The sequence below is a fragment of the Rana temporaria genome, chromosome 1 (assembly GCF_905171775.1).
Source record: "Rana temporaria chromosome 1, aRanTem1.1, whole genome shotgun sequence".
NCBI classification, from domain to species: Eukaryota; Metazoa; Chordata; class Amphibia; order Anura; family Ranidae; genus Rana; species Rana temporaria.
Genome location: NC_053489.1, coordinates 401486430 through 401513593, shown reverse-complemented (window position 1 = coordinate 401513593; position 27164 = coordinate 401486430). Strand labels below are relative to the sequence as shown.

The following is a 27164-nucleotide window of genomic DNA, read 5'->3' as shown; positions in this document are numbered from 1 at the left end:
CTGTCAGTCTTTGACGATCTCCACGCGATCTCCACCTAGGTATCACTGCGGATGAGCGCTCTTTCCAGCGGTGAGTGAGTATCATATCAGCTGTACATTTCAGATGACTACTATAAGATGCCATTTTATATAGAATTTTGTGTAAGAATATATCTTTTTTTTTTTTAAATTTTTTATTTATAACGGAGACCGGCCTTCACGGCCCACAATACAGAATCATTGATTAACAGCATGTACAGCAGGGCAAAATAATACATACGTCCCAATGTAACATAGCAAAGCCCTCTTCGGGGCCCTTCCCGGAATTGTATTTGTCCATTTTCCCCCCGTGTGTCATCTCATTTCAACATGAAGAGGTTAGTATAGTGGGTGGAGGACTTAGACCATCGTGTGCTCATGTGTCCATGGCATGTGGTTATAACTACAGGGGATCTGTATGACTCCGCCCTGGGGGTCCGTCCTGGCAATCCAGGCCGCATCAGCCCGGCCTCCCTTCCATTTTTTATTTATAGAGCTGAAAAGAAGCAGAGATAAGAGAAACATAATAGTACAGAGATAAGGAGAGGAAGAATATCGGGGGAGGCACAGAGGGGGGGGGGAGGGGGGGGGTTCCCAAGGGTGTGTGGCCAGTGTCTATTGGGGTGCAGCTGCAGCTACATCATCTGTTCGCTCCCCTCGGAGGGACTGGCCCTCAGTGGAGTATTTAAAGATGTTCCACAGCTGCCAGGTGTCTTTGTAGGTTTCCTGTCTGTCTTGGCTAGTGAGGATAAGGTCTTCCAGCCGACTAATGCTGTCCACTTTTTTAAGCCAGAGGGAGAGGGTCGGTGGGTGTTGGGATTTCCAGTTGAGTGGGATGCACGCCTTAGCCGCGTCTACCAGATGGCGTACCACCGACTTTTTGTAAATCTTGGTTGGGGTGTCTGTCGCGTGTAGCAGGAAGAATGCCGGGTCGTCCGGTATCACTCGGTCAGTAAACCTTTGGGTTACCTGCCGGACTCCTCTCCAGAAGTCCTGCAGCCGTGCTCAGGACCAAAAAATGTGTACAAGGGTACCTTTCTCCTCCAGGCAGCGCCAGCAAAGGTCCGACGCTCCCGGGAAGAGAGTGCTCAATAATGCTGGGGTCCTGTACCACCTCGTAAGTATTTTATAACCCGTTTCTTGGGTTCTGGAGCATATGGACGATTTATGAGTAAGTTCAAGTATACGTTGTCTCTTGTTTGTCGTGAATACACAGTTCAAGTCCCTTTCCCACTTAAGCAGGCATGGGATTGGGCTGCCCTCAGGGGGGGTATTCAGTATGGCATACATCAGGGATAGGGTGTGCAAAATCACCCCGGTCCCGTTACAGATCTCCTCTAGGGTCGTGGGCGGTTGCTGTATGGCGTCAGGGGGTGTCATACTGCTCAGGAAGTGTCCGAGCTGAAGTGCTCTCATGTAGTCCAATTTATATGGGCCCATGGGGTCCATCAGCTCTGCAGCTGTCTTCCATTTACCCCTGTCACTAAAATGTGACACTTGGCTAAAGCCTGCCTCGCGTAGTTCAAGGAGTTTCCCGTCCTGGAGTCCCGGTTCAAAGCTGGGGTGTCCCAATACCGGTCTCAGTGGGGAGTTGCGTGTCGCAAGGGGTGGTTTTGTTAGTAGTTGCGATGTGACCCTAACCGTAGCCCCTATCAGAGGATGCCGTTTCAACTCTGGAGGCAGCACCGTCGCGCACCACGGCGCCCCCCGAAGTGGAACTCTGCTCTGCTCCTGTTCCACAGCTTGGTTTCGGCGTGGCGGCACCAGTCCACCAGCCTCCCGAGATGGGTCGCCTGGTAATAGGCACGGAGGTCAGGCATTGCCAGGCCCCCGTGCATTTTCGGGAGTGAGAGTGTCTTCCTGCTTAGTCGGGGGCTTTTCCCTGCCCACAAAAATCTGGTGAAGGCGGTGTGTACTTGTTTAAAGAAGTCACCCGGAATGCATATCGGTAGGGCCTGTAGGAGATATAGGAACTTCGGCAGTACCGCCATCTTAAGGATGTTACAGCGGCCCAGCCATGAGTGTAAGCCCCCGTTCCATTGGTCAAGTAAGTTCTTTACCGTCGTAAGGAGTGGTGGGAAGTTTAATTGGAAGAGTCTGGCAAACGACGGCGGTATGTAAGTACCGAGGTACTTCAGGGCCCCGTCTGTCCATTTCAGGTCAAAACTCCCCCTGAGCTCCGCAAGGCTGTGGCGAGGGATCCCAACACCCATGGCCTCCGACTTGGTGAAATTGATCCTCAAATTCGAAAGCTGGCCGTATGTGTCAAATTCCCGCATGAGATGTGTCAGGGAGGTAGAGGGGTCCGAGAGCGTAAACATCAGGTCATCTGTATATGCAGAGACCTTATGTTGCCTTTTGCCCACTGTCACCCCCGTTATGTCTGGGTTCCGTCTAACATGACACAGGAAGGGCTCGAGGGAGAGGGCAAAGAGTAGGGGCGAGAGAGGGCAACCCTGCCTCGTGCCATTGGATATCGGGAAGGCCTCTGATATCACCCCGTTCGCCTTAACTCTGGCCGTTGGTCCGACATAGGCGGCTCTCACCCATCTCATCATCCTGTCCCCCAGGCCCACATGCCTCAACGTTGCAAACATGTAGTCCCAGTTCACCCGGTCAAATGCCTTCTCGGCATCTGTCCCCACCAACACGCAGGGTTTCCTGCTACCCACTGCCACATGTAATAAGTTAAGAACTTTGATGGTATTGTCCCTGGCTTCTCTTGTTGGGACGAACCCCACCTGGTCCAGGTGGATCAGGCGTGGGAGGTGTTGCTGCAGTCTAGAGGCCAAGATCTTGGTGAATATTTTCAGGTCCGCATTTAGGAGGGATAAGGGGCGGTAGCTCCCACACAATGATGGGTCCTTCCCCTCTTTAGGTATCACCGAGATCTGGGCCTGGAGCGTGGAGCTGTGAAATTCACCTCCCCCCCGAGGACGTTAAACAACTTCACCATTTGTTGTCCCAGTGATGGCAGCAAGGTCTTATAGTACTGTACAGTAAGGCCGTCCGGGCCAGGGGCTTTCCCCTTTTTAGTACTGCCAAGGGCAGTCTGGAGTTCTGTTAGGGTAATGGGTTCTTCCAGTCCCCCGCGTGCCTCTGTCTGTAGTGCTGTCATGCCTGATCTGGTTAGGTAGTCCGTCACTTGGTCGTGTGTGGCTGTCGGGCCGTGTAGGTTATAGAGGGCCGCATAGAACGATCTGAACTCACCGGTAATTTGGTGGGGTAAAGATGCCCTCTGCCCTTCCGGCGTAATCACGTGTGGGATGTAAGACGCTTGGCGTTGTGCTTGGAGGGTCTGAGCCAGAAGCCTCCCGCACTTATTGCCCGACTCATAGACCTTCCTCCGGCACACTTGTATTGCCGTTTTGGCTTTATACTGCAGGATGTCAGTAATTTGTGAGCGTACAATGTCTAGGTCTGCCCCTACTCGGGCAGTCGGGGCCGCCTTATGGGCCGCTTCCAGGGTCCGCAGCTTATCCAAAAGCTGGTTCAGCTGTATCGTCCGCTCTCGTTTTAGTCTAGCGCCGTGTTTGATCAGGACCCCCCTGATGACGGCCTTATGGGCCTCCCAGACTACACCGGGGTCACTATCCGGCGTGGTGTTAAGCTCAAAGTATCGATCTATCTCGGCAACCACATCTGCCCGGACCTCTGGGTTTTGTAGGAGACTTTCGTTGAGTCTCCATGTTGCGTTTTGTCCTGCGTTGACTTCCGAGAGCGCATATTTTAGTCCTACCGGGGCATGGTCTGACCACGTAATAGAGCCAATTGACGTGTCCTTAACCGCGTGTAATTGACCATGTGGGACGAGGAGGTAATCGATGCGGGAATACGACTGGTGTGGTTTGGAGTAAAAGGAAAAGTCACGTTCCCCAGGATGAAAAAGTCGCCACGTATCGATCAACTGCGCGGAGTGTAACGCTGTTCCTATACGCTTACGCATATCGCGTGAGGTAGATGACACTCCCGTGGATGTGTCCTCTATCGGAGAGAGGGGGAAGTTTAAGTCACCTCCCAGAATAAGTTGGCCTTCCGAGAAGCGCATTGCCTTGTCTACCTGTCTCTTAATAAAGGAGTCCTGGCGGGTGTTGGGGGCATACAGGTTTACAAGTGTCACCTTTTTGCCTCCTATAGAGCCTTTCAAGAAAAGGAATCGGCCCTCACTGTCCGTCTTTGCGTCATCTAGTGTCCAGGGTACTCGTGCCGAAATAAGGATAGACACTCCACGTGATTTCGCCTCTACGTATGCCGAGTGGTACACTGAAGGGTAGTATCTATTTTTGAGTAGGGGCATTTTAAGGTCTCTGAAGTGGGTCTCCTGTACCATAACTATGTCGGCTTTAGCCCGACGCATGTCATTCAGCAGCATCCGCCGCTTCTCAGGGGTGTTTAGCCCCTTCACATTCAGGGATATAATGTTGAGCAGGTCCATGGCCGCACTTGGGGGGATGGGGTGGGGGTTTGGGGGGGGGGGGGCGGGTGGGTGTAGCAGGGAATAAGGCTAAGGTGTATAGGTTCACGAGGGGGGGGGGTGTCAGGTGAGGGAAGAGGAAAGAAAAGAAAAGAAAAGAAAGTAAAGAGCTGACACTAGGGTGTGTAGCTGTCAAAATTATCTAAAGTAGCCCTAACGGCTATGGCACTCGCCGACGTCTCCTCGCAGAGAAGGCGTCGGGGTATAGAGTGCCGCCCTATTCGGGGTAGTGGGTGAACAAAGGCAGGGGTATAGATCTGGCTACCCGGCCTACCCCCCCATCTTATTCGTGCCTATATGCAGAACATACACATACATACTGTATTCTTATTGTGTAACACCTATCGGCATTGCAGGCAGAACGGTCGCAATGCCACAATCAATATAAAATCTTGTGGAACAAGTAAAACACACAAGTGAGCTTAGGTCATAGTAAACTTCAGTGCAAGAAAAAACTTAGTGCAAATTTCCGCCTCAGCAGATCGTGTATAACCATAATGTAGTATATACGGCAGGTCGCCCCTTCTCTCTGGGTCGACATCAAGGAAGCCCCCAGTTCTCCCGTGTCCATATGCAGATGTGTAAGTCCATTGTCTCTGCCAGTTCCAGTGGCAATCTCGTTGAAAAGGACCAGCTTACGCCAGGGTTGTGGCATCCCACCCCCGCCTCCCAGGTCCCCCATCCCCAAGGCAGTGCCCCAACAAGATCAGGTTCATGGGGTGCAGCAGATGTGTCTGTGGCTGGCTGGGGGTCTCCGTCCAACAGGCCTCCCCACCCTCATCCCAACAGCGGCCCACCCCCCCCACCCGTGACCTCCATGGTGTGCTCATGGAGCAGCCTGATCGTGTCCTCCGGTACCACAGTGGGGGGGTGATATGTAAGGGATCCGCGAACAATCGGCCACCTGGTGAATCAGTGCGCGTGGGTGACCGGGGCGAGAGGGGAAGTTGTGTTCAGCCATATTTCTCCATATGGCGGGGGTGTGGGGGGAGTGATGCAGGCCGGGCTCCGTCGGTAGTGCGGCTATAGTCACGGTGGCGGGTAACCAGGCAGGGGCGGGAGTGTGGGTAGTGCAAACTTGCGGGCTTCGTGTGCATAGGTATGTGGATTCAGAGAAGGGGAGACATGGCCCAGGGCCTACTCACGTGGTGCTTCCCGTGATGCTGATCGGTTCCTCCGTCTTCCACGGTGTTGGCGGGGTTGCTGTGGGCCGCGACGAGCCGAGGGTCCAGACCTTCCGGGCGTTCTCGGGAGCAGTTGGAGCCAGTTTGGTACCCGGATGGGATCTGCGTCTAGGAAGCGGAATAGCTCCGGGAGGTCAGCTGGCGTCTGCAGGGTGAAGGATCCGCGGTCGCTCCTGAAGGTCACCGACAGCGGATATCCCCATCTGTAGGTCAGGTTCTTCTGTCTGGCCAGGTCTAGGAGAGGACGTAGCAGGGCCCTGCGGCGCAGCGTCGCCCTGGAGAGATCCGGCAGGATCTTAATCTGGGTGCCCTCATGATCTTCCTCACCGTAGTCCCAGGCTCTTCTGAGGATTGCCTCCTTTTGGGCATAGCGGTGGAGCCTGCAGATGATGTCGCGCGGCCTCTCCGGGTCAGTCGGCCTTGGTCCCAAGGCTCTATGCACCCGGTCCAAGATGATCTGCTCTTCCGGTTCCCCCAGCACCGCCCTAAACAGCTCGATGACCGTCTCTCCAAGGTTCTCACCCTCGGCTCCCTCCGGCATCCCCCGCAGCCGCAAATTATTGCGGCGGCTGCGGTCCTCGACATCCTCCAGGTGGAGCTGTAGCTCTACTGCTGCGTCTCGGTGGAGGTCTCGGGAGTGTTCCAGCGCCGCCACTCTGGCCTCCAAGGAGGACACAGACACTTCCCCGGATGTCACCCGTTCCGCTAACGTGGCGACCTCCCCGCGGACCTCCTGGATGTCCCTATTGTGAGTTTCCTCCAGGCGGAGGATGAGGGACTCGATATCCGAGCGTGTCGGGAGGGCCTCAATGTCCGCCCGTGTCGGCAGGGCCAGCAGCAGGGACCTTATCTCCTGATCTTGCATCTCCGCTCCGGTCTGCTGATCCTCGGGTGTTGGTGTGTCAGGGGTGACCCGCTGCGGTTCCAGGTGTGTCGCTGGGTGCTCGTCTGTAGAAGGTAAGTCGGGGTCCGCAGCTAAAATATGGGCCTCCCGCCGGGGTCCATTTGCTGAGCCACGTGGAGCAGTTGCCTTAGCTCCGGGGGATTTGTCTTGTAGGGTGCAGAAATATTTGGAAATTCCTCCCGATTTCGCCTTGGACGGTGTCTTGCCTGTTGTTGCTCTGGTGCTATACCTTTTTGCCGGGTGCATTCCGATATTTAAGCGTGTTTTTGCTGTTTTTGGGGTCTGTCGGCCGGGAGCTCAGAGGAAAAGCAGCTTCACACAGCCATGTCCAGACCACGCCCCCGTAAGAATATATCTTACAGGGGTCATTTCAAGGGAATACAATTTTAAATGGGTTTATGCTATGAGGATTCCCTTTTCTCCTATGGTTTAGTAACTCAATATACCCACTATGGGTATATTGAGTTACTAATGTGAGTAACAGAATAAACATTCACATTAAATTGATACACAAAGTTCTGTTAGGAGGGCCAAGACATTTATTGGATTTTCAGAAAATAGTACTGAAACATATCAAGTCGTGTACAGGGGTTATAGTGATATTAAGCCATGATCCCATATCTACAGGTCACAATACTGCCCATAACTGCACACATGAACATATGGTGCAGGGTATCACAATAATTTCTCTTCTGCAGCAACCTGGACCGTTACCCCAGTCATACCACAATCTCGTGTAAAAAGGCTGGTGTTGAATTTACTTGGCTTTATGCATTATGTTATTAGCATGAAGACCTATGCAGTAGGAAAAAAAGCATGAATACAAACATTTATATGCTCCATTGGACAAATGTCGGATAGTATGCTTTAAAATTTAAAAGTACATGCTGTCGGATTATCGGATCGTGCGTACAGAAGTCCTTCGGAAAAAACTCCAAAGTACAAACACGCATGCTCGGAAGCAATGCTAACCATAACACAACATTAGCAGAAGTTGCCCAAAGGGTGGTGTTAAAGAGCTGAAAAACCCAGTAGTTTTGTGTTTGTTGGCCGACAATTATTTGCCGTTTGTATGCAAGACAAATTCCTGGCCAACGCCCTTTGGACAAAAGTCCGAAGCTTTGTCCCCGGAAAATCCGATCATGTGTATGAGGCTTAAGTCTACATAACAAAACACCCCTCAGTAGTTGGAAGTATTTTCCTACCTCCTCCTCATCAGCCCGGAAGTAAAACAGAAAATTCACAACCAATTTCACCAGACGCTTCTTCAGTACTGTACAAAGAGGATTGAAGAAAACAGCAGTAAAATAAAGTCAGTAGAGAAACAACATTCAGAAAAAATCTCTGCATAAAAAAATAAAAAAAAAGACAAAAAAATGCAGATCATATCAGTCACACTTAGACCCCTTTCACACTGAGAAGTTTTTCAGGTGGTACAGCGCTAAAAATAGCGCCTAAATACCACCTGAAAAACTCCTGCCCAGCCTTCCCAATGTGAAATCCCGAGGGCTTTCACACTGAGGCGATGCGCTGGCAGGAGAGAAAAAAATCTCCTGCAAGCAGCATCTTTGGAGCGGTGAGAGGAGCGGTATGTATACCGCTCCTTCACCCCTCCTTCCCATTTAAAACAATGGGAAACTGTGGTAATGCCGCCCTCAATTCGCTTCTGCAGAGGCGCATTGCGAGCGGTTTTAACCCTTTATCGGCCGCTAGCAGGAGTTAATACCGCACCGCTAGCGGCCGAATCCCGCGGCGATTCCGACGGTATAGCGCCGCTATTTTTAGCGGCGCTATACCGCCACCGCGCCTCCCGCCCCAGTGTGAAAGGGGCCTAAGGGGAATTCACTAGAGCAGACAGAAGCTGAAGCAGATGTGCGTAAGCGTAATAAAGCTAGAAGCGGATTGGTTTCCATACATAGCTGCTGCAGATTCTGACCTCTCCCATCTTAATAAATTTCCCTCAATCATAGCTGAATAAGGCATACATTACATTGGCCCTTAAAGGGATTGTAAATGTACATTTTTTTTTTTTTAAACAACAGGTCATACTTACCATTATTGTGCAGCTCGTTTTGCACAGAGTGGCCCAGAACCACGTCTGCCAGCGGCTATAGCCGATTACTCCATCACTCGGCCCCGGCGCGCCGCGTCATTGGATGTGACTGACAGCAGCGCGAGCCAATGGCTGTGCTGCTTTCAATCAACCAATAAATGAGCCGAGAAGCCAGCGGGGGACTTTCGAGGGGTCAGGTAAGTAAACATGGGATTCCCGCTAATCCTCAGATGTTTTTTCACCTTGTGAAAAAACATGTACCTTTACAACCCCTTTAATCATCAGAAAGATAGATATACTCTCTTTTATTAAATGTATGCTTTTGGGCCTGTTATCATTGCCCGCAAACTAAACCGCAGTAGTTATGCACTTGGCTGATTGGAAAGCTAGGAGGTCTGACTTTGTCAAGTGGCTCCACACTGCAGCAAATACTGTCACGGCACAGAATTTTCTACTTGAGATGTAGCTTCTTTCTGAAAAAAAACTAACTAAAGCTGGCTATACATTATATCATGTTCTTGTTCAATTTCCTTTAGATTTACCCTCAACTATGTAGTGCAAGGGCCTGCCTGATTGCATACAAATTGCAAGTGTTTAGGTTTGACCTCATATTATATGGTTTTGATAAATCTAAAGGAAAGTTGTACAAATAAAATTGTATAATTTATGGCCAGTCTTACATTTTGCACACCTTTTGTTTAAGGCTGGGTTCACACACGTGAGGTGTTAATTTTTTTTTTTTATTTAAGAAGTCAAAGTTTATTGAGATGTAAATACAAAATACACACATACAGCAGTATGAATCAAGAATGTACAGTTATACAGTAAATGCATGTCATCACGTCCTTTCCCGTCTATACAAATACAATGTATTCTGGCCAAGTAGGCACTGAGCTCCACACCTCCCACGTTTCCACCCTTCTAGCAATCGAGCAGCAACCCATACCTTATGCATTTATGAATATCTGGGACCATTCCCACCCTCCATTACCATTCTCTCCAACCTCAAGAAGCCACATATTCATTACCCTATGCTGTGCACGTTTCTCCGTCTTCTAGCCACCTATCCCATACACTGGAGAATTTCTGTGGCCTGCCCCGGTGTATGTATATAAACTTTCTGTATGGCAGGGTGGTGTTCACCTCCCTTTTCCAATCCTGTAGAGATGGGGCAGTTGCTCTCATCCATACTTTAGCCACCACTTTCCTAGCCATAAACAACGTCTCATTAGTAAATATGGTCTGGTATTTATCCGCATCAATATCTGGAAAAAGCCCCAATAAGCAAATCTTCGGGTCCATGCCCACCGGGGATCCCATGTTGTCATGCAAGAAGCGTGTCACCTGCAACCAGTACGCCTGCATATCCGTGCACTCCCATATCAGATGGAAGAAAGAGCTTGTATTGGAGCCACACATGGGACACTTGGGGCTCCTTGTTGGTTGAAACTTAGCCAGTCTTCCCGGTGTCAAATACGCCCGGTGGACAATGTACAATTGTTTCAGTCTACCTGAGAGCTTAGGAGAGGCCAACTTGACCCCCTCCAAAATTTCACTCCAGTCCTCGTCCTCTATGGGTCCTACGTCCTGTTCCCACTGTATTTTGGCCACTTGTGACACCTCTCCTATCTTCTTTTGTCGAAGAGCATAGTATAGATTGGATATGAGTTTGGTTGACTCCGATCCAAAAATAATATTTAACACCTGTATGGGCCGTAGGTCTACTGCTAAATTGGCCACCTGACTCCTGACTGCATGTCTAAGCTGTAAATATCGGAACTGAAATTGCTGGGGAAGTGCAAATTCTGCCCTTAGTTCTGAGAATGACTTGACTCCTGTCTCTGTTAGTACCTGTGATAGAAACTGCACCCTATATGCTGCCCATATTTGTGGATCTGGCACCCTGGCCATTTCAGGCAGGGAGTCATTATACCATAGCGGCGTGTGTGAGTGGAACTGAGATCTTCCCTGCTTCTTGAGAGTAATGTCCCATATTTTCTGGTGGTGACTTAGTATTTCCGCTTCAAATCTGGATGACCCACCATTTCCCCTACCCTTCCTAAATATTGCCTGTGTGGGAGTGTGAAATAGACTGCCAGGTTTGTTACACACCAGGGCCCTGTACCTCTGTGACTCTGAGGTGTTGTAAAAGAACACATGGGAGAGTTGGGATGCCACATAATAGTCTTGTATGTCTGGTAAAGCGCATCCCCCCTCCTCCGTGGGATTCTTAAGAATATGCCAGGCTAGTTTATGTCTACTCGATCCCCATACAAAAGAGTTCAAAATTGCCTCCATCTGCTTAAACACCTTCTGCTGTATATATAAAGGGGCATGCCATATTATATACAAAATTTTGGGTAATAGTATCATTTTCACTAAGTTGATCCTACCCATTACTCCCAAGGGCAGTCTCGTCCATGCCTGTGTTCTAGATTTAATGGTATGAAAGAGGGGTTCTACATTTAAAGGGACATATTCTTTAAGATTTCGTGTAACTTTCACCCCCAGATATTTAATCTCATCTACTCTTTTCAAAGGTAATTCTGGCACTATCTCCTTCGGGGGGAAATGATCTAGTGGAAGGATCCGGGATTTATCCCAGTTTATTTTAAGCCCCGAGTATTTCCCAATTGTCTCTATAATATTTAGTGCTGCCTGTAGCGAGGGGCCCTGATCCGCCAAGTACAATACTGTATCATCCGAATAGAGGCCTATTTTGTCCCATGTCTCCCCCTTCTTCAGTCCTACCACATCCGGGCTTGTCCTAATGGCCATCGCCAATGGTTCTGCAGCCAGTGCATATAGCAAAGGCGACAGTGGGCATCCTTGTCTTGTTCCCCTCTCTAGTGAAATCTGTTCTGAGAGCCAGCCATTTACGAATACCCTGGCTCTGGGGGTCTGATACAATAACTTCACCCACCTGATATATTTAGGGCCAATCCCATAATTTTTCAAGCACTCCCACAGATATAGCCATTCAACGGAGTCGAATGCCTTAGCTGTATCTAGCGCTACCACCACCCGAGTACCTACATTATCGTGTTGGGCCTGAATATTCATAAAAAGCCGTCTAATATTCATTGCTGTATTTTTCCCAGGCATAAACCCAGTCTGGTCTGGGTGTATCAGGGATAATATAACTGCATTTAGTCTAGATGATAGAATTTTAGCTAGGATTTTAATGTCCACTGGTAGCAATGAGATAGGTCTATAGGATTCCGGGTACAGTGGGTCTTTACCCGGCTTGGGCAAAACAATGATTTGCGCCTCCTGCATAGAGGATGGGATCTCCCCCAGATCAAACATGGATTGAAATAGTACCTTCAGCTTAGGGACAAGGGTCTCAGAATATGTGGCATAAAATTCTAGGGGCAGACCATCTAAACCCGGGGCTTTGGATTTAGCTAGTTGCGAGATCGCTGTGGCTATTTCTTGAGTGGTAATAGGGGCCTCCAGCTCCCGTGTCTGTTCTGCTCTCAGTCTGGGGAATCTCAATGTATGTAAATAGGCCTGCACCTCCTGTGTAGTATGGTGACTCTGTGAGCGGTAAAGATCTTCGTAAAACTGCCTAAACTGTTCAGCCACCCTCGGCGGATCCGTAATGACCGTGCCATCAGGCCCCGCCAACGAAACCACCACCGGCGGCCTATCCTCTAAATGTGCCAGGTATGCTAGCATTTTCCCTGCCTTCTCCCCATGTTCGTATACCCGTGTTTTACAGAAAAAAAACCCCGCTGCTTGGCCTCTGTGAGGTGTTAATTTAAGCTCCGTTTTCACAGCTAATTGGAAAAAGTAGTTGTTCAGCGTTTCGGGTCAGTTTTTGATCAGGTCAAGATTTTATCCTGTTCACAACTGAATGACGACCACGATTCAGGAGTGTTCCTATAGAAGTCAATGGGCCTGAATTCACCCTTAAAGTGGTTGTAAACCCCCGATTTTATTTTTGATTTTTTTTTTAAAACCCGAAAAGACAAAGGCATAATGAGCTAGTATGACTAGCATACTAGCTCATTATGAATGACTTACCTTAGAGCGAAGCCCCCGCAGCGGTCCTTGTCCCCCCCTCTAGCGGCGACATCTCTCCCAAAGGTTACTGTCGGGTATCACCGCTCCGGCGCTGTGATTGCCCGGAGCGGCGATGATGTCACTCTGCGCATGCGCGTGGGAGCCGCTTTTCACAGCATGACCCCAGCTTGAAACGGCACAGAGTGCCCTTTCAAGACGGCGCATGTCCAGAAGGCGGTGGCACTCTGGGAAATTGCAAATATTTCCGAGACCGTGTAGGTCTCGGAGATATTGCAAGCACCTACAGGTATGCCTTAATCTAGGCTTACCTGTAGGTGTAACTTCCCAGAAGGGGTTTACAACCACTTTAAGCCAGACCGCACTGCTCAGAAAACTAACAGGACTCTTTTTTAATTCACACTGAATCTGCACAGGACATATGTGAACAGTCACAATAGAAAGCAATGTTCTTTTTGTCATGCAAATTGGATGCGGTTAAAAACACATCCAATTTGCATACCTGTGAACCTAGACCTAAAGTGGAACTAAAGCCAAACTTTTTTTACCCCATTTTGTATAACATATGGAGGAGGAATACAACCTTTTGGGGGGGGGGGGGGGATTAATTTGTAATCACTTCCTGTTCCATAGCTACCAGAAGAAGTGAAGGGCATTCCTGTTGTCACCAGAACTGATGTTCTCATTTGAAGATTTCCCCTCTATTCCTATTTTAGGGATTTTCTTTCACTTTCCCTCGTGGTGAAGGTGGTCACCAGGACAAATAGAGAGGGTAAATTTAATTAATAAGAACACAGACAGCAGTAGTATTAAAGAGGAATTCCACTCAAATTCTAACCAAGACTAAAGCTACCCCCATTATAAGACTATTCTAATTATTACCCTCTAAAATAAGCAATGCCAATAATGACCTATTTTGAAGCCGCGCAGATCCAGACACATGATTAGGTCCCAGTGCCAGCTTCAGTGTAGAGGAGAGGCAGTGACAACCGCTACAGAGCCTGGGTAATGACAACACCCATAGGCTTACCATGGGGCAGCCGTTGTCAGCTTTCCCTACTCTACACTACAGCTATCGCTGGAACCTGATCATGTTACCAGAGCAGCTTCAGAATAGGAAAGCATAGACCAGGGGTTGACAAATTTGCTTGGAATCTAGGAGCCAGCTAAAAAAGTTAGGAGCCAGAAAACGCGCCCCGCCCCGACGAGCTTGCGCGCAGAAGCGAACACATACGTGAGCAGCGCCCGCATATGTAAACGGTGTTCAAACCACACATGTGAGGTATCGCCGCGATTGGTAGAGCGAGATCAATAATTCTAGCCCTAGACCTCCTCTAACTCAAAACATGCAACCTGTAGATTTTTTTTAAACGTCGCCTATGAAGATTTGTCGGCATTCCACGAGCGGACGCAATTTTGAAGCGTGACATGTTGGGTATGAATTTACTCTGCATAACATTATCTTTCATAATATTAAAAAAAATGGGGATGGGGGGCGTGGCTTGCAGCCGATGGAGTAGGACGCACTGAGCTCTAGCTCCGCCGGGTATCCTGAAATTGATCCTGAACCACCTATCCTACACTGCCGCAGACCCTGCTACTCGACTTCCCGGCTCTCAGACAGGCTTACTGTCCTACAGGGAACCGGTGACAGCGTGCAATCATGTCCCGGAGGGGGAAAGACTCCTCGTCTGCGGCGGACCATGCCGCGCAAGATGGCGCCCGCTCCACGCGCTCAGCAAAGGAGGCAGCCATTCGGCTTTTCACCAAGCCAGGTGCCAAGGATATCCCTCCCAGATCGGACCTCCAGCTTGCAGACCGCTCGGAGCATGAGGAGATGGAAGCCTCTGGACTAGTCTGGTCCGACGATGCCGCGGACACTACAGCCTGGGACGCAGCGAGTACACAGGCCCCCCTTCCCACAACTGTGGAGGAGCCGGGTCCCTCGGGGCCTACAGCGGAACCCACCCTAAGGGATGTACTAACGGCAGTTACATCCTGCAAAGTCGCCATCACTGCCCTGACCACTGAGATTAAGGGGGTGAAAATTGAGGTTAACCTCCTCAGGCATGATATGCAAAAGCTCCGCGACCGCACCGCTGACCTAGAGGGGAGGATGAGCAATGTGGAGGATGATGTGGCGCCATTACTGAGGGAGGTTCAGCATTTACAGTCTCACTCCTCTGGCCACACTGCCCGTTTAGAGGACATGGAAAACAGACTGAGGAGGAATAATATAAGGGCAGTGGGGATCCCCGAAAGAGCGGAAGGGAATAACCCAGTAGCCTTCATAGAAGGCTGGCTGATTGATACATTTGGGGTCCAGGCCTTCTCAAAAATGTTCGCGGTGGAAAGGGCTCACAGAGTCCCGGCTAGACCTTCTAGGCCTGGGGCACCCCCGCGCCCATTTCTCTTTAAACTCCTGAACTTTAAAGATCGAGATGCTATTTTACAGTGTGCCAGAACCAAGGGCGACCTCATGAAAATTGATAATACCAGGATATCCTTTTATCCGGATTTTTCTGCGGAGGTGCAGCGTCGCCGGGCCTAGTTCACTGATGTCAAGAGGCGCCTCAGAAAGTACGAGGTGATATACGCTATGCTCTATCCTGCTAAACTGCGTGTTGTTGCTAACAACGAAACCCACTTTTTTGAAAATCCCGCCGCTGCGTCTGCCTGGCTAGACAGAATGGAACACTCGCTGAGAGGGGCGCCCCCTCCTGTTCGTTGAAGCTTCTTCTACATCAGCACGACTGTCAAGAGTTTATCCCTGTTTGAGGTTGAGTTTTGAGGGGGAGTTTTGAATCTGCACACAGCTTTTTGTTATATGTTCCTGTAAAGGCGGATAGATGGAACTCTGGAAGACACCATTTTGTTGCGTCCTGATGTGAAGAGCAAGGATGCAAGCTCCTTCGATCGTTGGGCTATATCGAGACGTTGGGGCCCCCCAGGTTTCCCACTTGTCCTGCGAGGACCAGCCCGTGCAGCAAGGCTGTGTTCCGCTTTTGCTGCTTTATTTTGCTCACCCGTTTTTTATTTGTTTTCTTGTCCCCTTTTTCTTTTTGATTTTGTTTTTTTTTTCAGCCTGTTGCCGGTGCTTTCCTGCGGACTCAAGACATGGTGTGTCTAATACCTGTCATCTACATAGACTTCTACGAGTGTTAACGGGGGGTGGTATGTACTTAATTACTTGTGCTGGTATATATGATACGTACTGGTCTGTATATAAGACCTTATGGCGAGTATGGAGGCTACCTTTGCACCTTGGGCCTTATATAGTACTGTTGTTGTGCCTGCAAATGCAGTACCTCAAGCTTATTATTGCTGTCCTTTTTGAATATGGCGGTTGAATTGAATATTGTGTCCTGGAATGTGCGGGGGCTGAGTGACGGGGTGAAGAGAGTTGCCTTGTTCACTGCTTTGAAAAAACATGCGGCAGCGGTTGTTTGCCTGCAGGAAACACACTTGCAGCCTGATGCTCTGACGGCCCTTAAAAGAAGCTCCTACCAAATTCAGTTTCACTCTACCCATACTGCATATTCCAGAGGCGTTAGCATTCTCATAGCCAACACCACTCCCTTTGTGCTGATTCAATCAGTTATTGATGACCAGGGTCGATACGTGTTTCTGCTCTGTAAAGTGATGGGAGTATGTTGTATCATTGCCAATTTGTATATACCCCCCCCATACGCGCCCGAGTGCTTAATTAAGCTAGCTCAATTTATGTCCCTGCACTCTAATGTTCCAATATGGGTGATGGGCGATTTTAATAATGTAATCAACAGATGTCTGGACAGATTTTCGCCACGGGCGGTGACCGGGGCAGGTGTGGGGGGCATGACTCCATTTGCTAAACTGATCAATGAGTTGGGCTTACGGGACATTTGGAGGGAAAAAAACCCCGAGGTACGGATGTACTCCTGTTACTCAGCTACTTACCATTGCTTGTCACGTATTGACCTTTGCTTGGGGAATGAAAGGGCACAAGATAGGACAGCGTCAGCTTTCTATGCTCCTAGGAATATCTCAGACCATTCCCCCCTTGTGATAGGCGTTGGGTTTGCCCAACGACCACAGCCTAGACTATGGAAGGTAAATCCGTTCTGGTATGAACTGTTCCCCGTACCTGACCCGATCTCCAAGGAAATCTCCGAGTTTCTAGCGGTTAATAAAGGCACAGCCGACCTCACAGTGGTATGGGACACTTTGAAGGCCCGCTTAAGGGGGCTTATCATTAAACAGATATCCAACATTAAGTCTAAAACCAAGGAATGGGAAAATACGGTTATGACTATGGCAGGGGAGGCAGAGATACAGTACGTTCGGGATCCCACGGATATTACAGAAAGGAAATGGTTAGAGGCCCAAAATTTATATCAACAAGTCACATTGAACGCAGCCGAAAACAAACGCTTTTTTATCCAACAATCCTATTTTAATGAAGGGGAAAATACTGGGCACCTTCTGGCGGTGATCGCAAGATCGCAGCAGAGTAAGGCGCACATAGATACCATCCAGACACCGCTTGGGGACACGGTCCAAGACCAGGCCCATGTTGCCTCGGTCTTTACAGAATTCTTTAAGGACGTATACACATCCAAGGTGGATCCCACCGAGGAAGCGATCTCTGGCTACCTGGACCAGTGTGCCTTACCCAAGGCCACGGCCCAGGAAGTGCAGTTACTAAATGCCCCACTTAAAGTAGAGGAACTGTCACTGGCTGTGTCACAAATGGCGAATGGCAAGGCGCCGGGCACGGATGGGTTACCCATAGAAACGTACAAGAGATATGGAGGAACACTTTTGCCAGAGCTGCTGGGAGTACTCAATGCATCCTTTGAGGCAGGTCGACTGCCGGCCTCTATGGGTGAAGCTGTGGTAGTGGTACTTCCTAAGCCAGGCAAGGACCCCTTGCAGCCCGACTCTTACAGGCCTATATCGTTACTAAACACAGATGTTAAAATTCTGGCACGGGTGTTGGCAACTAGGCTTTCCACGGTGATAGCCAGGCTGGTTCATGTGGACCAGTCGGGCTTCATCCCTGCTCGCTCCACGGCACTGAACATCAGGAGACTTTTCCTGAATCTCCAGCTGCCGGTGGAGAACCCGGGTCATAGAGCAATTCTCTCGCTTGACGCTGCCAAAGCTTTTGACAGCGTCGAATGGAGATACCTCTGGTCGGTGTTGAATAAATTTGGTCTGGGGGAGAATTTTATCAAATGGATAAAACTTTTGTACGTAGCCCCAACGGCAAGAATTAGAATAAATGACGAATTGTCGGGGGCCTTTCCTTTGTTCCGGGGCACTAGACAGGGGTGCCCTTTGTCGCCCCTGCTCTTTGCCCTAGCGTTGGAACCCCTGGCCGCTAGGATACGTACGTCTCCGGATATAGTGGGGTTTCGACGCAGGCATGGAGAGACCAGACTGTCCTTGTATGCGGATGACGCACTACTGTATCTGGGGGACACGGAGGGGTCCCTGTTGGCTGCGATGCAACTCATCGAGAGTTTTGGTGAACTGTCTGGCTTTGCCATTAATTGGCATAAGTCAGTGCTCCTTCCTCTTGATGATCAGCCCTCAGAACTACCGGGGATAGCGTCTAGAATACAAATGGTGGAATCTTTCAAATACCTGGGAATAATGGTGACTAAAGACCCAACGGAATATGTGTCCCTAAATCTTAAACCTCTACTGCACAAATTTAGAACTAAATGCTCTGCCTGGTGTAAGCTGCCTCTGTCGGTGACGGGACGAGTAAACCTGATCAAGATGATCTGGGCCCCACAGTTGCTATATATTTTGCACAATGCCCCAGTGTGGATCCCGAAGTGCTGGTTCCAGCGCATTGATTCCCAATTCAGGTCCCTTATTTGGAACAATCGGATTGCCAGAATAAAACTACATACCTTACAGTACCCTAAAGACCAGGGGGGAATGGCTGTTCCCCATGCACAGACCTACTTCTATGCAGCCCAACTACAACATTTTGTAGGTTGGAACCAGACAGAAATAACGGACCCCTCTAGGGCCTTGCTCATAGATCCAGCCACTTCATACACTGCAATGTCTCACATGGAAATGGGTTTCCCTGGGGTCCCGGCCACGTGCCCTACGGCTTGCCTTCTTAAGAAACTGTGGAACGCTGTCAGGAGGAGGATGGGGATCACGGGTTTCCTGCCTAGTACGCCTATTTGGCGGAATAGATTCTACACCGAGTTAGTTAAACTACGGGACTGCTCTAGATGGGAGGATGCGGGCATTCTATACTTACACCAAATCTTTGATGGGGGGACCCTAAAATCATTCGAAAGGTTGAAGGAGGAATTCCCCTTATGGGGAGGAACACATTATCAATATATTAGACTAGTCCACGCGATTAGAGCACAGGGTTATTGTTCCGCGCTGCGCCGGGAAGAGTCTCGCTTCTTGGGTTCAGTTTTTGCAGATACAGAGAAAAAGGGCTTTATTTCCAGGACATATCAACAGCTACTCGCACCCATACAAGCACCCGATGTTCTTCCCTGTAGAGAGAAATGGGAGAATGACATAGGACCCATAGATGGGGAACAATGGGAGCAAATACTGAGTACTGGCCCCTTGGTTTCAGTCTCGGCGGCCCAAAGACTGTCACATCTATTTATTCTCCACAGAGTCTATCGAACTCCAGTACAATTACACCGGTGGGGTAGACGAGATACACCCATATGTTCCAAATGCCAGGCACATCCGGGAGACCTCATCCACATGCTTTGGAGGTGCCCCAAGTTAGTAAGGTACTGGAGTGCGGTGCTCAAAATCATTAACTCTACCTATCAGGTCCAGTTGCCGGTAAGCCCACTGGTGTGCTTGCTGGGGGGTATAGATGAGGACCTGTACCTGCCTCCTGTCTACACTGCCTTGCTTAGACTGCTATATTTGGCACAGAAACTTATAGCAAGATACTGGTTGTCTGCTCGGGTTCCGTCGAGCCGACAGTGGGCACAGGAGGTCAATAGGATCCTTATAAGGGAGAAGAACACATACCTGCATAGAAAGGCACCACAGAAGTTTGCCAATATATGGCAGGGATGGCTGGGGTCTCCGGAGGTAGCCCCTCCACAACTGGTACTTGATAGGCTGTTAATTGGTTAAAACCTTGGTTAAGTAGAATGGTGCGATGGGGTCATCTCTATAAATTACTAGGTGAGAGGTACTTGGGCTAAGCGATCTAGTGAAGGTTGTACCTATGGCATCAGGCCGGCTGGTTTTCCCCCCTACTGTGTTTTTTTTTTCTTTTTTCCCCCCTTTTTGTTTGTATAATATGTTTAAAGTGCCTACAGTTGGAGCACCAGATGTACGGAAAGATCGCATAAGAACTACTACTGTGTTAATGTATTGCTCCTCGGCTTTATGCTTGAATAGCTTTGCCCCAGGTGTGGCACAGCTTTCTTTAGGTCATTTAAATGCGATGTACATGTATGTTATTTTGTACTGCTACTGTTTTTCTTTTTTTCAAAATAAAAACTTTACTGATTTAAAAAAAAAAAAAAAAATGGGGATAACTTTACTGTTGTCTTATTTTTTTATTAAAAAAAGTGTAATTTTTTCCCAAAAAAGTGCGCTTGTAAGACTGCTGCGCAAATACGGCATGACAGAAAGTATTGCAATGATCGCCATTTTATTCTCCAGGGTGTTAGGATAAAAAATATATATAATGTTTGGGGGTTCTAATTAGAGGGAAGAAGATGGCAGTGAAAATAGTGAAAAATTACATTAGAATTGCTGTTTAACTTGTAATACCAATGGCCACCACCAGATGGCGCCAGCTTACACATCTGGTGGTAATAACTTGTAATACCAACGGCTCACCACCAGATTGCACCAGCTCACAAAAAAAAAAAAAAAAATGTTTTTTAATTTTTTTTGCCCCCCTTCCAAAGCCAAGTCGCCAGGACCCTATTTCTAGTCGCCATGGCGACCTGGCGCCCGGGATTTGTCGAGCCCTGGCATAGACATCTTTTTTATTCGTTTTTGATAGGGTTGAGAGGGATTAGAAGCCCTGTCAGGATTTTATCGCTGTCTGTGCCCCCGTTAGGGGGATATCCCCTATTTGTCTGGTTTACTGTCATCATCGAAAGTAAAATAAGATCCCAAATTTTGGGTTAACACTTGAACGATAACAGAGGGGAAATCTTCCAATTGGGACAACCAGGTATTTACTCATTTTGGAGGGATTGCCTCTCATGTCCTACTTTCTGGGACAGGAAGTGAAGGGAAATCTCCCAGGTGGGACACAGAGGGAAAAAATTTATGGGGATTAGAGCTGCACGATTCTGGCCAAAATGAGAATCACAATTTTTCTGCTTAGAATAAAGATCACGATTCTCATGGCATAACATCATCTTTCACATTTTTACAAAAGAATTTGGCTAACTTTACAGTTTCGTTTTCTTATTAATTCATTAAAGTGTGTTCTTTCCACAACAATTGTGTTTGAAAGACCACTGTGCAAATACAGTGTGACATAAAATATTGCAACAACTGCCATTTTATTCTCTAGGGTCTCTGCTAAAAAGATATATATCAGGGTTCGACGAAATCTGCGCCAGGTCGCAATTGGGACTAGAATAAGCGACCTGGCGCCTGGGGAAGGAAGCATAGGCCTGTAGAAGGCCACGTCCTGTGTCTCCGTGTGCCCCCACCTCCCCCGCTGCGAGATCGCGTCGGGCCGCGCTGGCCGGTAATTGAGGCCTTCTGCAGTCCTATGCTTCCTTCTGTAATCTGGCGCCATCTTGTGGTGGCCATTGGTATGACAAGACAAACAGCAATGCTAATGGAGCTTCCCCTGTCTGTTTTCACTGCCATCTCCATCCCTCTAATTAGAACCCCCAAACATAATATATATTTTTTATTCTAACACCCTAGAGAATAAAATGGCGGTGGTTGCAATACTTTCTGTCACAACGTATTTGCGCAGCGGTCTTACAAGCGCACTTTTTTGGGAAAAAATACACTTTGTTTTAATAAAAAAATAAAACACCAGTTAAGTTAGCCCAATGTTTTTTTAATATTGTGAAAGATAAGGTTACGCCGAGTAAATTGATACCCAACATGTCACGCTTCAAAATTGCGTCCGCTCGTGGAATGGCGACAAACTTTTACCCTTTAAAATCTCCATAGGAGACGTTTAAAAAATTCTACAGGTTGCATGTTTTGAGTTACAGAGGAGGTCTAGGGCTATAATTATTGCTCTCGCTCTACCAATTGCGGCGATACCTCACATGTGTGGTTTGAACACCGCCTTCATATGCGAGCGCTACTCACATATGCGTTCGCTTCTGCGCGCGAGCTCCGCGGGACAGGGAGCGTTTCTGGCAAGTACTCGGGCAAATGCTTGGTATCGGTCCCGATACTAGTATCAGTACAACCCTAGTCTTTGGCCAAATGTTTTTCATTTTTGATTTGTGACTTAAATAAAGTTAACTTTACTGGTTATATTGCGGTTGGTCCTCTATTGAAACTACTTTATGGGCAGTCAGTATTTGACTTCCTTTGTAAAGCCATGTACACACGATCGGTTTGTCCGATGAAAACAGACCGATGGACTGTATTCATCTGACAAACCGATCGTGTGTGAACTTCATTTTTTTTTTTCGGCTCATCGTAGTGTTTTACGTCACTGCGTTTTGGCACGGTCGGATTTTTGACTGATGGTGTGTAGGCAAGACTGATGAAGGTCAGCTTCATCAGATATCCGACAAAAAAATCCATCGGATTAGATTCCATCAGATATCCGATCGTGTGTACGAGGCTTTAATGTAATTTGGATAGTTGATGAGGAAACCCACCACATTTCAGTGCCTTGAAAAAGTTTTCATACCCCTTGAAATTTTCCACATTTGGTCATTGTGACGAGATCCTTCCTCGCCCAGGTCCTGCTCTCCCGACACTCCTCTGCTACCAGTGAGTCAGCTTGCAGATTGCAACGTCTGATGGTCCAGTCATCCAAGGTTCCGGGATCCGAATTACAGCTATGTGCCATTCGGACCCATTAAGAACAAACACCAGGCAGGCTGTATGTAAGTTCCAACAGGACTCTTTATTTTCAATTACACAGCACACTTTTATACAGAATTTTGGAACATCCCACTCCCAACAACCGCTTTCCTATTGGTCAATTGTAAAGTATATCCAGTCTTCACTCAGGTCCCCCTTGACCATGCAAATGAGGACTTGAAATTGTCAACAGGGATTGGTCCAATAGCTTGGATAGAAAGACTTGTGTATTGAGACAGAAGCCCCAGGGGGTAATCAATGTACACAATAACCTGGTTCCAGCTAGACGGCCTGACTCCGACACCCGCTCTTAACCTGCAGAACACAATAAAAGGTATTTCGCAAGCTGGTTCCACTTAGCATTTCAAAAGCCTTGCATTGAATGTCCCTCTCCTGTGTAACATATGTCAAGTAGAAACACTTTACTATCTCAAGGTCCATGACATTACTTCCCCTGGGAACCAGTCCAACAGCCGCAGTGGGACCCAAACGGGTCAACTCGAGGATGTTGGAAAAGTAGTCTTAAAGTTCCAGGACTGTGCTGGGATGACCCATCTGCCTTCCTGTTTTGAGGTCCTGGCCCATAATCGGACGGCAAGAGGCTCACATTCAGTCCTCTCCAAAAGCCCCTGTCTCGGCTAGGTCTGTCACACATCTCCCCCTTTGGCAGGAGACTAACACTGGGAGAGACCCCAATTTCGGTACCCACCCAGTACCCCAGATACCTTGTCCCAAAGAGAGCATTACTCACCCAGCCAATCTCTGCCTCTCTCAGAGAACACGCCTGCCGCTGGGGAGAGGCCTGGACTGGCCCTTCTCCCTGGAGTCCTTTCAGCCGCTGGAGAGAAGACAGGGTGGCTGGGCTCAGTTCATCATGCCATTGGGAATCTGGGCCAACTGGCCACCATTCCTGGGGTATACCAGTGGAGACTGCAGTCCCATCCACTGATGCTAGGTAAAAATCCCCCGGTGCTTGCAAAGCAAAGCCGACATCCTCCTGTCTCAGTGCCGCACCATTTTCTGGGGTTGTGTCTGTGGAGATCGGAGTCCCATCCACTACCACAGGAACCCCCTCTTCTGTTAGTTGAGAGCAGAGGCCCGGGGCACTCTGCTCTGTTGCCAGCTCTTCCGCTGGGTTGCTGTGAGTGGGGACCACAGTCCCATCCACCGATATCCGCTCAAGCTGTAGTTGTGTGCAGCAGCCAGTAGCATCCTGCCCTGCTGCCAGTGATTCAGCTGGGAGTAACAGCTTTACTACCTCAGCTTGTTGCTGGGGAGGGGGGCCAACCGCCCCGGCTCCCTGGAACTCCACAGTTGGTCCCAGTGCTGGGCAGAGATGGCTAGCATTCTGCCCTGTTGCCAGCACTTCTGCTGGGGGTGCATAATCCATAACATCCTCTGAACAGTCCATACATTCTGTAATCTGTGGCTGGGGAGTGATTGCCATCTTCTCACCCTGAGCCTCCGGAACTGCCACGGGGGTGGGGCAGAGGTCTTGATCCCTCTGTCCTGTGACCAGCGCTTCAGCTGGGGAAGTTCCTTGTAACTCCACAAATACTGCCCTTGGTGCTGGGCAGAGCACAGTGAAGTTTGGCCCTGATACCAGCTCTTCTGCTGGAGGCTCCCCAGGTTGTTCTTCCTCAGCAGAAAAGTCTATCAAATCCCCTGTCTCTACAACTGGTGTCTGGGGATAGAGGTTCACCATCTCCTGTCCATGGAACCCAGAAGATGCTATGGGCACTGAGCAGAGGTTAGCAGAGCTCGGCCCTGCGGTCAGCACTTCAGCTTTGGGAATGGCAAGCTCCCGATTTTCCACTGCTGATTCATCAGCCAGGATTTCATCACTGTCAGCTGATATTTCCTCATAGTCCCAGGTAAAGGGAACCTCACCCTGCTGCTGAGCGGAGTCTAGCAGCTGTTTGTAGGCGATTTCCAGTTCCCATTCCTGAGCGGCCAGGAATTCCAAATCTTCCTGTAACCAGTGCACTTCCGGGACATTCAGTCTTCGCTCTCTGTGCTCCATTATTTCCTCCCAACGCCACTCCCGATCGCTCCCAAAGTTGGGATCCCTGGACATCCTCCAATACAACAATCCCAGGCCATCATAGTCAAAGCCTTCCGTGGGGCTGTCATCCGCTGACCACGGGCACTCTTGGACTACATACCACCGGAGGGCTCTGTAGCTCTCGTCCAACCGCATCTCTTCCCGGATCAGCCTGCTTAACTCTGCTGTCCACTCCTGCTTTGGTTGTTCCCCCAATAACAGCATCCGTACTTCATACTGTGACCAGTACCTTACATGGATGGAGGGGAGAGCTTTTCCCTGGTGTCGCTGCTCGCGGGCTAGCGCTTCTTTCCAGAGTTCGCAGCGGATCGAATCAGACCATCCAAGCAGGACCTCCTCTGATACTGGTCCTCTGCGCTGTATCTGCTTCTCTCGCAACCTCCTTCTGAATTCCTCTTCCATGGTTACTGATATCTGTACCTCTCCTCTTCTTTCATTTGGTGCTGCTTCTTTAGGCGTTGTCACCGATCGCCGTATTTCTGCAATTCTCAGCTCCTGTTGCCGCTCTCGTTCTCTCTGTTGTCGCTCTCGTTCTCTCTCATCCTGCCGCTGGAGGTCTCTAATGGTATTCTGTATGGCGGTCTCTGATGGGTTCGCACCATATAATGCCAACCGCTGTTGAACTCGCTGCTGGAACAAGTCTTCAACTGACCGGGGTCCTGCATCACCATCCCTCTGATCCATCTCGGCTAGCGCAATGATCAGGGTGGCCTTGTTCTTCCCACCGGTCCCTCCACGGCTCTCAAGCAAGTCTTTTAGCATGGTTCTCCTCCAGGCTGCATAGCTGGTCATTCATGGTGGTGGTTTGGAGTTGTCCCAGTAACTGGAGAGCAAATCCCACCGCTGCCAACCAATGTGACGAGATCCTTCCTCGCCCCAGGCCTCTGCTCTCAACTAACAGGAGAGGGGGTTCCTGTGGTAGTGGATGGGACTCCGATCTCCATGGACACAACCCCAGAACATGGTGCGGCACTGAGACAGGAGGATGTCGGCTTTGCTTTGCAAGCACTGGGGGATTTTTACCTAGCATCAGTGGATGGGACTGCAGTCTCCACTGGTATACCCCAGGAATGGTGGCCAGTTGGCCCAGATTACCAACGGCATGATGAACTGAGCCCAGCCACCCTGTCTTCTCTCCAGCGGCTGAAAGGACTCCAGGGAGAAGGGCCAGTCCAGGCCTCTCCCCAGCGGCAGGCGTGTTCTCTGAGAGAGGCAGAGATTGGCTGGGTGAGTAATGCTCTCTTTGGGACAAGGTATCTGGGGTACTGGGTGGGTACCGAAATTGGGGTCTCTCCCAGTGTTAGTCTCCTGCCAAAGGGGGAGATGTGTGACAGACCTAGCCGGGACAGGGGCTTTTGGAGAGGACTGAATGTGAGCCTCTTGCCGTCCGATTATGGGCCAGGACCTCAAAACAGGAAGGCAGATGGGTCATCCCAGCACAGTCCTGGAACTTTAAGACTACTTTTCCAACATCCTCGAGTTGACCCGTTTGGGTCCCACTGCGGCTGTTGGACTGTTTCCCAGGGGAAGTAATGTCATGGACCTTGAGATATTAAAGTGTTTCTACTTGACATCTGTTACACAGGAGAGGGACATTCAATGCAAGGCTTTTGAAATGCTAAGTGGAACCAGCTTGCGAAATACCTTTTATTGTGTTCTGCAGGTTAAGAGCGGGTGTCGGAGTCAGTCCGTCTAGCTAGAACCGGGTTATTGTGTACATTGATTACCCCCTGGTATTTCGATACACAAGTCTTTCTATCCAAGCTATTGGACCAATCCCTGTTGACAATTTCAAGTCCTCATTTGCATGGTCAAGGGGGACCTGAGTGAAGACTGCATATACTTTACAATTGACCAATAGGAAAGCGGTTGTTGGGAGTGGGATGTTCCAAATTCTGTATAAAAGTGTGCTGTGTAATTGAAAATAAAGAGTCCTGCTTGAACTTACATACAGCCTGCCTGGTGTTTGTTCTTAATGGGTCTGAATGGCACATAGCTGTAGTTCGGACCCCGGAACCTTGGATGACTGGACCATCAGACGCTGCAATCTGCAAGCTGACTCACTGGTAGCAGAGGAGTGTCGGGAGAGCAGGACCTGGGCGAGGAAGGATCTCGTCACAGTCATGTCACAACCAAAAGGGTAAATGTATTTTTTTGGGGGATTTTATGCGATAAACAACACAAAGTGGCACATTATTGCGATGTGAAAGGAGGATGATTTTCAATTTTTTTTACAAATAAATATGTGAAAAGTGTGGCGTACATTTGTATTCAGCCCCTCAATACTTTGTAGAACCACCTTTCTCTGCAATTACAGCTGTAAGTCTTTTTGGGGATGTCTCTACCAGCTTTGCATTTTAGCCCATTCTTCTGTGTAAAATAGCTCAAGCTCTGTCAGATTGGAT

The 27164-nt window shown here is 49.1% G+C and overlaps 1 protein-coding gene across 1 annotated transcript in view; it reads right to left on the bottom strand.

Moving 5' to 3' along the window:
• PLEKHJ1 (pleckstrin homology domain containing J1) overlaps positions 1-27164 on the bottom strand; it is a 51250-nt gene that overhangs the window by 21354 nt on the left and 2732 nt on the right. The window contains exon 2 of the mRNA XM_040323268.1: positions 7786-7853. Coding sequence (XP_040179202.1) covers positions 7786-7853 — 68 coding nt within the window. The remainder of the gene's footprint in view (positions 1-7785; positions 7854-27164) is intronic.